The 12,257-nt window shown below is 37.3% G+C and overlaps 1 protein-coding gene across 18 annotated transcripts in view; it reads left to right on the top strand.

The window, feature by feature from the left end:
• Positions 1-12,257, top strand: part of SOX6 (SRY-box transcription factor 6) — a 537,504-nt gene that overhangs the window by 309,627 nt on the left and 215,620 nt on the right. For all 18 annotated transcript variants that reach the window (XM_061201489.1, XM_061201492.1, XM_061201488.1 and 15 more), the window contains one exon: positions 12,035-12,207. In XM_061201489.1, the coding sequence (XP_061057472.1) occupies positions 12,035-12,207 (173 nt within the window). The remainder of the gene's footprint in view (positions 1-12,034; positions 12,208-12,257) is intronic.

Genomic DNA, 12,257 nt, shown 5'->3' with positions numbered 1-12,257 from the left:
TAAAAAAACATCCTCCTGAAAGAGCTTTGGTGGCATACGGATAGGCAAATGAGTTGGCCAGTCAACTATAACTCCTTTGGCAGTTCTTTGGGCAATTAAGAGTTAGAACCTGTTCTCTGATTATATTGTCTTGGCATGTAATTCAATTTTATTGGAAGAAGGTGGTGTTAGAAAATGTTAATACAATGATATATGTAAATTCCTTTGAAATGTTCCCTGTAGAATTGCTCAGTCCATATAATTTATATAGTCCTTTAGTTGATTCTGCCTTCTAAATTGCGGTTTGTGTTCACAGAACTGTTTGAAATTTTTTTCTTACAATTCAAATTGAATTTCTAGGTGCAACATTTTCTGAGTAGAACATTTTCAAACCTATTTATGTAGACTCAGTCCCCTTAGCCATCAGACTTCATATACTATTCACAAGAACTTAAATAATATTAAATTGTAATAGTTTAAAATATAAATTAATTTACCTTTTTAATGCCACTATATCTACCAATAAGGTATTTAACTTTTAAAAAATGCAGAAGGACTTCATGAAGACTCTGTATGAAGTCGTTGTCTTTAACTAGTTTTTTTTTTTTTCAAGAAACATTTGTGGTTTACTGGAAAGAGTCTGAGTTTGAAGATCAGACCATCCGGCTTAAAATCATGGCTCTATTAATTATAAGCTATGTTATCTTGGACATATTTTTAACCTTCTTCAGCCTCATTTTCCCAAGTTTGTTGAAACAGATAAAAATGCTAAGTATTAACCCTAGCACACAGAAAGTATTTGGACTGTCCTATGTGCTCAAAAAAATGTTTATTGAATCTGAATCTACATTTCTTTAGTTGTTCAAATTTTATTGTTTATCTCTATCTTTTTATTGGATTTGATTTTCTGCTGCTTACACAGCAGTGGGGAGAGCCATTAAATTCAGTTAGTTACAATGGTTACCAAACCGAATGCAACTCAGACATGGATCAAATACTGCTGAAGTTCAGAGCAATTCCATCTGGTTTGTTAATGGCTCTGGCTGCCTATCTCCAACTATTCTGGGAACTACTGATTTAGAGTTGGTTATTAGGTTCATTTTAACTTTACTCAGCACAAAATAAGTGGTAGGCATTGCCTGTGCTTTGTCATAGAGAAGCATGTGACATAGACCATGCCCTTACGGAGCTAACAGTAGGAAGTACCCATTGTGGTCTGTCATTTGCTCTTCCTCCCCACCAGTTTTCTCTATGGACTTATGAGTAGCACTAAGATTCTTATCTAATTTGCAGCACAGCCTTTAAACCTGGGTGGGGAGCCAAGAGAGTCCAGGAGGGAGGATATCATTTGAGATCTGTATGTTTGCAGAGCCTGCTGCCACTGTAATTATTCTGGGACCACTGGTGTTATAATCACCTTTTACAAGAAAAGATCTTTTTAAGTATCACCTCTAAATGCAACTATTGCAATTGTCTTTTGGTTGCCTTCTCAGACGTTTGCCTCTTCAAAAGGTCATGTCCAACACTCCTGAGGTTATTTTTCAGTACTACCATGTTGATTGTGGCATCCTATTTCCTATGAGGCTCAAATATTAATATATTTTCCCCTTCCTGCCTCTGGATGACATATCCAGCTTTTGCCTTCAAGTTAAAAAAAATAATTAACAATCTTTATTTTTATTCATTTGACAATTGTAAAACTGTGAACATTTAAAAGTTATGTTAGAAAGTGACCTTTTAAAAATTTTTTTTTTTTACTTTGTACATAAGACTCTCATGCAAGTTTGAGTTTTAAAACCATTCTAATAGGAAATTAGAAAGTGATTTTTATACACTTCTTTTTAAATTCCATTTGTAACCTGTAATTATTGAATAGAGTGATCATAACTTTTAAAACCTTGAATCACGCTTATCTATGCATTTGTAAGAGAATGTCCCAGTATGAGAATAGGACATCCTATTTGTGACTAAACTAATTTTGTTTATAGGCCAAACATACATTGACTTTTAATTTAATTTTTTAAATGCTTAGAAATTTTTTTAAATTACTTTGTTCGTGTTCTACTTCAGCATGTTCAAAATCATCCTGTGATGGGACACCCTGGCTCATTTCTGGACCCAGCCTTTAATTGTCTTTCTTTCTTTGGCATTCCTTAATATTTATGCCTTGAATATTGTCAATTCTACATGGATAACATTAGATAACCTTCAAAAAAGCTTTCTGAACATAAAGTGTCTTCATAAAATGATGATGATAGCACCTATTGTACCCAGAAATCATTGTTAAAGTCAAAATTGAGAATGAAAAGAACATGATATTTATCCAGCTGTATTCAACTATGACAGAACAAAAAACAGCAATTTTAGAATCAATATGAAATTTCCATTTCCATTTTCCCTCTACAGACTCATAATCTGAGTTTGTGATGGGTAGAATCTGTATTACTGGCCTGTTATCTGATCAGATACTCAGTACTGTAATTTGAGAAACTGTGAACTATCTATTGTTATGTAAAAACACAAACAATCTCCCTTGGTTCAGTTTTGTTTTAATTTAAAAATTTTAGCACACCTTCCCATCAAAGTCTTATTAGCACTGGCGACATCCAAGCCCACTCGAATGTCCTGATACCTACAGACAATACAGAACAAACTGGTTGTCTGGACTGGGCTATGTAGATTGCTGATCAAGTAATTTGTGTCAGGGATGCATTTCATTATGCCAGACCTGGAATAGGGGGTTCTTAGAGGAGCCAAAAAGGGCACTAAAAGCCAGAGGACCAACCAAATCAGCCTTTGAAAAAAACCAGAATTCCATGATTTGAGAGTCCAGGTCCATATACTAGTTCTGGTGGAGTTACACATAGATATCCAGGTGAGGGGGACTGGGGCGGGGGGGGGGGGGTCGCAGGAGGGTTGTCTCAGCACCAGGAGTTTAGAATTTGGAGGAAATAAGTTCAGAGGGAGAGAAAGAGAGTGGGTATGAGTGAGAGATTCAATTAGTAATGAAAGATGACTACAAACAATGGTGGACATTTGTGACTTAGACTGAAAGGTCGATTTTGTGTTAGTGTGTTGAGCTATCTTAAAGAACAAAGGGTATCATAGATACTTCCCTAGGTAAGTTTTCATTTTACTAAGGACCCCAGGAAACATTGTATTTTAAAAGAAAACCCAAAAGCAGATTATAAGGAGAATTTCAGCTACTTTGTTGGCTGGGTGAAGTAGTTTTGAGAAGGTGGATCGTTTAGGAGTCCCGTTTTCCATTTATCATCGTGGTTAAGAGGACAGAGACTATGGCCAAACTGCCTGATTCTGAATCTTAGATATGTGATTTAATAGCTTAGGACTTGGGCAATACCTTGACCGTTTTATGCCTCAGTTTCCTCATCTTTAAAATGCAGAAAGCAATACGACCTACTACATAAGATTGTTATGAGGAATAAATGAGTTAACATATATAGCTCTTTCTAGCATAAAGCAATTGCTGTGTAAGTTTAAGCAATTATTATTGTACAATAAGGCATATTGGGCTAGGGCAGGGATTCCCCTGATTTACACTAGGCAAATCACAAATACAACCTAGGAATGGGCAAGGTATATGGTGTGTTTGTACAGGCAACTGTCCTAAGCCTTAGTTATATCTGAGAGGTTCCTCAAACCTTGCCAGGGACACTTGCTAGATTTCTCCAGGTAACTTCCTCTTGGCTAGCACCTTACTATCTCAGCCTGCAGGCACACTGCACCCCATGACAGCAGTGAACTTTGATGTGTGAAATATTTGAGTATATTTTTCAGCCTTTCATGGGTGTTGTAAATATTGTATCTAGAATTCTTGGGAATGTCATGGTCTGCATAATCTTTGTATTTGCTCAGAACCAGGAGGCCATATGCTCATTGAGGAGACTAAGGAGAAAGAGGTTTGGGGAATAAACGTAACAGAGGATCTTGACTACCAGGCTAGGTGCTAATTTCCTGAGTAACTCCAGGTGTATCACCTAATATCAAGATCTGTTCTTACATCTATAAGGTATCAAAGATCAATTTATTCACCTCTTTGGTTGTCTAATTGCCTAGCCTATCTTTTAAACTTCTTATTTTGTAAACAAACCCTTACTAAGAAGTTGTATATTTCTAAGCCTTATGTGGCATTAAAATTCTAGGTCCCTTAGAGCATTGCTCCTAACTTCTAGAAATTCCCTACAATGTATTTCAAGTCTGAGGCAAGGGAAGATAGCTAGTTTTCCCTTAGGCCCCAGACTTCCTTGGATTAGGAATCAGAAGACCTGCATTCAGATCCAATCAAACACACTGACTTGGTCAAGTTTCTTTACTTTTAGTAGTTAGTTTTTCATCTGTGAAATGAAAATAAAGCAACATTTAGGATGATGATCGAATTAGATACCACATAAAATCTTTTAAGACAATACCTTGGGGCTTCCCTGGTGGCGCAGTGGTTAAGAATCCTCCTGCCAGTGCAGGGGACATGGGTTCGAGCCCTGGTCTGGGAAGATCCCACATGCTGCTGAACAACTAAGCCCGTGCACCGCAACTACTGAGCCTGCGCTCTAGAGCCCGTGAGCCACAACTACGGAGCCTGTGTGCTGCAACTACGGAAGCCCACGTGCCTAGAGCCCATGCTCCACAACAAGAGAAGCCACCGCAATGAGAAGCCCGCGGACCGCAACGAAGAGTAGCCCCTGCTCGACGCAACTAGAGAAAGCCGTGCACAGGAACAAAGACGCAACGCAGCCAAAAATAAATAAATTAATAAATAAATTAATTAATTAATTTTAAAAAAGACAATACCTTGTTAAATAAAGTCTATTTTTCTTAATTCTTACTTTCCTATCTTCTAGCTCTGATGGAACTTCTGGAGAAAGAGCCAATCCTATTATACTTGGTGGCAATATTGAAAAAAAATTTTTTCCCCCAAAGGACCAAAGAATTTCATGTTTCTGAAAGATCATAAATTGCTCTTTTTGTATGTAAATTGTAGAGATGTAGCCATTGACCAAGTATTATCCATAGAGAACAGTAATGTGAAGGTAGCCTGTCTTATTACTGAAGGAGAGATATTTCAGGATACCTTCATTTCCGGACCCCAAAAGGATGAGCTAATAAAGCACAATGGGCTAAAGGCCCAGCTGTGAGGTTAGGAGCCTAGATGGCAGAATTCCATGGATTGTTCTTGCTCTTTTGGGATCTGCAACATGAATAGACCTCAGTTGATCCAGGAATAGACTTCCTTTTGCAGCTAGAAAGAGGGGAAGCTGAAGGAGAGGTGAGTGTGCCTGGAATAGACAGGAGAATTGAACTTAATTTAGGGAGTTCCCGGGTATCCTTCTCTTGTTCATACACAGTAAGATTTTAATGACATTTTAAGTGAGAGCTGTTTACATTTTAAGAAGGAAATTCTCATACATTGGGTGAAAACAAACCCAGCCTGTACCTCAATCCTGAGCCACACTTCCTGTGTAGTGGTCCCTAAGTGATTCCTAAGAGCACAATTGCTGCATTTATTAAACTTTTTATTTACTAAGGAGTGGATAGTAGCATATGGGAGCAATGACAATAGCTGACTGATGAGAAAACAAAGAAATTCCAGTATTTTGCTCTTTTGAAAAAAGTCATTCAGAATTTAGTCATATTGGTTCAGCTGTTGTAACCAAAGACTGATAAGATAATAGAGGTCTTTGTGGTGGTTTTGTACTGAAATCCTTTATCTTTATGATGCACTGGGGCCCTTTGAGTGGAAAGCTTTTAAAACTGCTGTTGGGTTCAGAACTCAAATTAGCTGCTAGTATACTGGGACAGGGGTTCCTTTCTCAGGCAGTCACCACAAAGTAACTTTTATCAGGGGACCTTCTGATAGACTGTTAGTTTCTTCAGCTTACCCTATTTATTTCTGTTGACTTTTTGCTGTCCTATTTTGTGACATTTAAAAGAAGGCTATATCAAAAAAGGCCAATGCTAAATGATGGGCTGAGCTTGTGAAGTGGAGACATCACAGCCCATCTGATGTGTGAGGAGGCTGCAGTATGAGACACAGCAGTTTAACCAGGTTACCTGTGGGCAGAAAAGATCAAATGCAGCTTTATTTTATGACTAGCATTGTATTTTGTCTTTCTTCTCAAACAATGTCCATTAAAAAAATTAGAACTGACCAGGGAATTGACTCTTAAGAGCTTTTCTTTTCAACTGAATTTAAAATCTTTCTGGGTTGTTGGCTGAGTTCCTTGATTGATGCTGCTTGGAATTATTGTTAAGTTCTTTAACCCTTTCCAGGATTGATGTGGAAAAGTATATCTCTATCAGAATTCCACTCCGGTGTTACTGCCACCCCTCCCCATCGTACCAAACACACTGTTCATGCCCAGGCTTCTTGTAATTTCATTGTTAAGTCCTATTAACTTTGTTAAAGTAGTATGTGATCCAGTAAAGGAGAATGGTTAGATAGAAGTATTATTTTCAATTTGCTAGGACACATTTCTAGATAATGCCATTTGTTAATGTTAGTTTTATTTGGCTTGGTAAACATTGCGTTTTAACACTGTTGCCCTTCGTTTCATAAATATGAAGAAATGAAAAACATGCAGCGAAATTCACAAAAATTAATTTAGCCATCCTTGCTCATTCTCTTTCCCTCTCTCTCTACTTCCCTCTTTGTTTCTCCCCTCCCACCTTCTCTCTTTTTCTCTCCCCCACAACCCCATTTCTAATTTTCTCTGTCTCTCTTTCCACTGCTGTGCTTGTTTCTGGGTTTTCTCATTAGAAAAACTTAGTCATCACCACATAGCAGTGATCCACTTTCAGGGGACAGCCATTAAGAGAGTGACCCGTTTAAGACTTTTATATTGTAAAAGTCCTAGGTACGGGAATATTGTAAAAGAGGTGAGGCAAATCCATTTACTGAAGTGCTCTGCAAGGTGCCTCCCTTGTCCAGATGAGGAGTCTTTAGGGACTTCCCAATGCCCAGTCTTATTTCTAGCACCACTGATTGTAATTATGTATATTTTGCATGGGCAAAATTAACTAGCAGATTGTGGTGCTAACTTTTATGAGCTCATGAAAAAAAAAAGACTTAAATAAATTTTAAATGACTTTTAATTTTAATTTTTCATTCTATATCAAGAAGGGATTTATCCTAATTGTCTTATTATTTTACCCAAATTCTCATCTATTTTGAATTTTCTCTGTTGGCTTTGGGCCTAGGGACAGGTAGTTATAGTCTGTAAAGTTTAAAATAAATAGTCTATTTTAGTTAATTTTTTTCAAGTTCTTCAGATTATGACCAAAAAAGGCTAGAGGGCTGATTTTGAAACTGTTATGGTGAAAGATGGTATTTGAAAACTTTTGATGAGGGAAATTGCTGCTGTATTTACATTTTGAAAAGTGTTTCCTTATTTACGCACTATTGACTTCCTATTGAGACTCAAAATTTTAAGTACAACTGGTAAAAATTCAATGGATCAAACTCAGTAAATCTGAAGTCACTGGAATAAAGCCCCCTAAGAAAAAAATGTGTCAATTTTAAAGGTCTTTCCTAACTGAAGACCATTTTGTGATAGAGCCAAAGGTTAATAAAATCAGTAGTGAATGTAGCAATTTTACAGATAAGCTATTCACAACAAGTGTAGTTACTTGAATAAAAAGCTAATTCAGTTCTAAAATGCCACATGCAGTAGCAGTGAATAGCTGCTTTTAGGTGCTTTCTGGAGGAGGATAAAATACAGAATCACGGCACTCTTCTCTTCCAGCGTCCCTGGCTGCCTGTAAATTGCTGTGAATGGGGCTGTGGGCTGACAGGCTCTATTAAGACAAACTGCCTTTCTCATCGGAGAGATAAAATAAATCAGGTGTTTAGTCAAATTAAAATACTTCAGCTGGAGCAGGCCCTGGGGAGCACTGATCCACCTGACTAATCTAAGAGAAACTCAAGACAGATGTGGTTTGGGGATAAAGACGACCCCATGGAAAAAAAAAAAAAAAACACCAAAAAAACCCCCTACTGCACTGTCTTTGTAGTTGGAGAATAGATACAGTTTACAGCGGAGAGTGTCAGGCGCACACTGTGTGTGATATTGGATAAAAGCAGGCGCCCTAACTTGTAGAGAAGCTGTGTATGGAAGCTCTTTTTTGCTGGTTCCCTTTTTTTGGTTTATGAAACTACTTCTGTTTTTGTGGAGGAGAGACTATTTTCTGGCAATGCTTTTTACAGAATCATTTTAAGATAGCCTGAAGGATGTAAAACGGATGATGTAGGCAGCTACTGATGACCTCTGCTGGCCTGGGCAGATCCTCAGGATCTGATCTGCTTTTTTTCTAAGTGATTTAAGACAAGATATTCTTAACATAGAGTTAGCCTACCTCATAAGAGCATTCTATTGGTTTGGCCAAAAAGTTCATTCGGTTTTAAGTAAAAATAAAAGACACATTTTTCATTTTCACAAAGAACTTTATTGAACAATGTATTCATTAACCAAACGAACTTTTTGGCCAACCCAATGTATGGTCGTTTGCCTTCCTTAATATGTATTTAGGCTGCCCCACTATGTCCCATAAATTGTCTGCTTTTTCAGCAACTCTCGCAGTTGTAGTTCCTTTGCTATGGCAAAGTTTCATGTTCAATTAAACTAGTATTTTTGAGATGAAATAACTTGTGTTCGCAGGTTGGTTGGTCAGCGTGATTTAGACTTGACGTTGCTTTTATTATAGCTGCATACATATTTGCTGTTAATTAAAACAAAAATCCAGCACCATGGATTTTAAATACCTGGGTTTAAACCACTATATGTGAACAAATACAATGGGTATAGAACAGAAAAATGACTACACACACACACACACATACATATATGTATATATAGTCGCTTGGAGATCAAATTAACTAGAAATCAATTTACACCATACAACAGCTAACATTCTCTAAATGTGTAGGCTAATGTGTGTGTGTGTGTGTGTGTGTGTGTGTGTATACATATATATCCATATTTCCCATTTCAAGGGCAATTTTAGATTTGTTTTACTACTACATTTCATTCCAACTGCATTTGTCATGCCACTCACATCTATTCAAAATATATATGTGCTTCTCAAATTTAAGGAAAAGGTAACGACAGCCTTATATGAGTACCCAACTCTTCAATTTAAACATACTGATCTCTGGCTTGTTTTCTTCTTAAACATGTATCTTTTAAGTTCAATGAAAGACTTATTTAGGTGTCATTGAATTTTTACAATTAAACAACTTGAGTGTCATGCTGATTTGTAAAAAGATTCAGTTAAATGGTGTTATTCTGTAAATTCAGAAATACACGTCTATTAGTATTGGAAGCACCAATGCATTTATAGACCTGTTGGCTTCACCTTGAACAGAAGAGGCTAAGAAGCCATTTGTGTGTTATCTTCAGCTTCTCTGTTTCCTATGCAGAGGAGAAAAGGAAATATATTGAAGATTTTTGAAAAGACAAGGTGTAACCTGGGAGAGAAGAGAAAATTTTCCAGTCTTTACTGGAGAATCTAAATACCAGATTCGACTCTTGTATTGGTCCTTGCCCAAAATTTCCAATGAATGCTCTTCTTTATTAACAAAATTTCCAATGAATGCTCTTCTTTATTAACAAAGAATTATGGTACAGTAACTTTCCTAGTATCCAGTAAGTCTTCTCTTAACTCACCTCATATACATAGGTATAACAAGATAATTACACGTAGATCAGAATGTTGCCAAAAAGTATATGTAATAAACCCCATTTATCTGTTCTCATAACTTTCCAAACTATTCTCCACACTGTAGCCAGAACACCCACATCATCTCTTGTTTAAAGTACTTTAGTGATTTTGAAATTTTCTTAGAATAAACATGAAGTTCATCCAGCGTGGTCTATAAGGAGCTGAATGGTGTGACCTTTTCCTACCTTCCTAGCCTCATTTGGTCCTCTACTCTCCTTTGTTTTTCTTATTTAAGTTTTACTACCTTCTTTCAATTTCTGGAACACACTGACACTCTCCACCACCACCTTCCCCCTCACAGGGCCTTTGCCTATGTTGTTTTCTCCTACTGAAAAGCTCCTTGACCACCCTCCAACTCTTTGCCTAGTTAACTCTTCATCTTCCTGTTAACTTGTTACTTTGTCAGGCATAACTTCCCTACACTTGAGCCTCCCAAACTTGGTTAAATCTCCCCCCAAATGTCTGTCCTGTTTATAATTCTTATTTAGTTGTAGTTTACATTTATATGTGTGATTACTTGATTAAGGTGAAAGGGAACTCTGCTTTTTCTTGGTATGGTATCAGTATCCTTAGTTCTTGATATAGTACCTGAGATTCAAGAAATATTTTTTTAATTAAAATTTAATGAAATGAGTAAGTAAATTCCATACTTGTTTTATGTCTTCTCATTCCTATATATCATTAACATTTATATTAGTTGAGCTTGTTGTGCTTTGGAGGAGATTTTTATGATCCCCTCCAAGAACCTGATTTTGTATTTTAACATTTCTGGATCAAGAAGTTCTTTCTTTCACCAAGCTGAAATTCCTATTGCTGAAATAAAAACTCATTAAGAAAAATCACTTTCAGTAGCTAGAAGGAACAGCTGGTCACTATCCTTGATGCAGTGTTTGTTTCCTTATCCGTGGAGTACATTTTCTAACATTTCACTATCTTATTTTTCTTTTAATTTTGATTTTAGGCCACCTTTCAGCTCAGTAAATCTTTAAGGGATATGGGATATTGACAGTTTATTTATGTATTTACTTATTTATTTTTAAGGACTTTAATTGGCATTAAGAATACCAAGGTAATTCTAAATATTGTAGCTTATCAGCCTTACCTTGTGGGAATCATATACTAGTAAGTGCTAGCCAGCATCACCTGAAGGCTTGCTTTTCCCTGGACCCACTCAAAAAATAGGCCCATTCCTAATTAAAATACATTCAGATTCTCAGATTGTCCTGGTGCTTTCCCAGCAGGAATGAGCGGGTTTCATAAGGAGATTGGAAGTCTCCTCTTCCACACACACAAAAATTGGCAATCTTTATCTCTTTTGACAGTTGGTGGCATCTTTCTGAAAAGCTTTCAAAGCATAGATCATTTCTTCATAATGAAACCTGTGTGCTCAAATACAATGGGTTGTGGGTTGAAATTCTTATCTTATGCTATGGCAAAATGCTCTAATTTAGAATCACAAAAGGATTCTGTACCCTTTACTTAGGAGAGCTGTGCAATTTGCCCATAAATAGACTGTTCAGCACCATTAGTGCATATCGTAGGTGTGCAGCGACATCATAACCTTTTCAACCTCGAATGTGTTTTTTCCCTTTGAAGAGTGACAAATGACAAAGGGGTGAGGGAGCCCCCCAAGCAACGTTATTGCCTTTAAGGATGAACTTGGGAACTTTAGCTTTATCCCCTCACCAGAAAAAAAATCAGTTTCAATTCTTTCTTACCTGAGGCAAGACAGATTTTTTTTTCTTTCTGTAGCACTCATCCCATGGCCAAGAGTGACCCCTGACTTTTGAGATTCAGAGACAGATCTTTGAACAATAGAAAAATTTTATGAGGGCAGTGATCAGAAAATTCCTAAGTAACATTATTTAAGCACCTATTATGTCTTAGATCCTCTGTCAGTCATTGAGGGTAGAGGTTGATTATAGAATATTAATACAACCCATAGTTTCTAATCTTTGGTACTAAATAGCATAAGATTCCTAGCTTGATCAGATAGATTTGGGTGGGGAGGGAAGGGGAATGTGGTGAAAGGGAGAGAATGGAGTAGGTTGTTCTGTTTTGTTTTGTTTTAAAGAGCAAGAGGGAAGAGTGAGTGAGAATTGTATTGGCAACAGTCCTTTTTCTTGGCAGGGGCGATGACTAACCCTAGCGTTCATTCCATTGCTACTCCATAGCGCTCCTGCACTTACAGTGACCTCCACTTATTGTCCCAGATATTTAAGTGTCCCAGGGTAGTCCCTTTCTAAATCTGCCCACTCGCTTCCCTAATTCATTCAGAATTTTCTCAAACTTGTGAGATATCTTTTCGCTTCCATTTTAGGTACACCTGAGAGCCTGGCAGAAAAAGAACGGCAGCTCTCTACCATGATTACCCAGCTGATCAGTTTACGGGAGCAGCTCCTGGCAGCGCATGATGAACAGAAAAAACTGGCAGCCTCACAAATTGAGAAACAACGGCAGCAAATGGACCTTGCTCGCCAACAGCAAGAACAGGTGAGCCCTGCAAAAGGAGCTGATGAACTGGAGGTGTGGAATGTGCCAAG

The sequence above is a fragment of the Eubalaena glacialis genome, chromosome 10, assembly GCF_028564815.1.
Source record: "Eubalaena glacialis isolate mEubGla1 chromosome 10, mEubGla1.1.hap2.+ XY, whole genome shotgun sequence".
Taxonomy (NCBI): Eukaryota; Metazoa; Chordata; class Mammalia; order Artiodactyla; family Balaenidae; genus Eubalaena; species Eubalaena glacialis.
The sequence above is the reverse complement of the archived record's forward strand: the minus strand, read 5'-3'. Positions and strand labels throughout refer to the sequence as shown.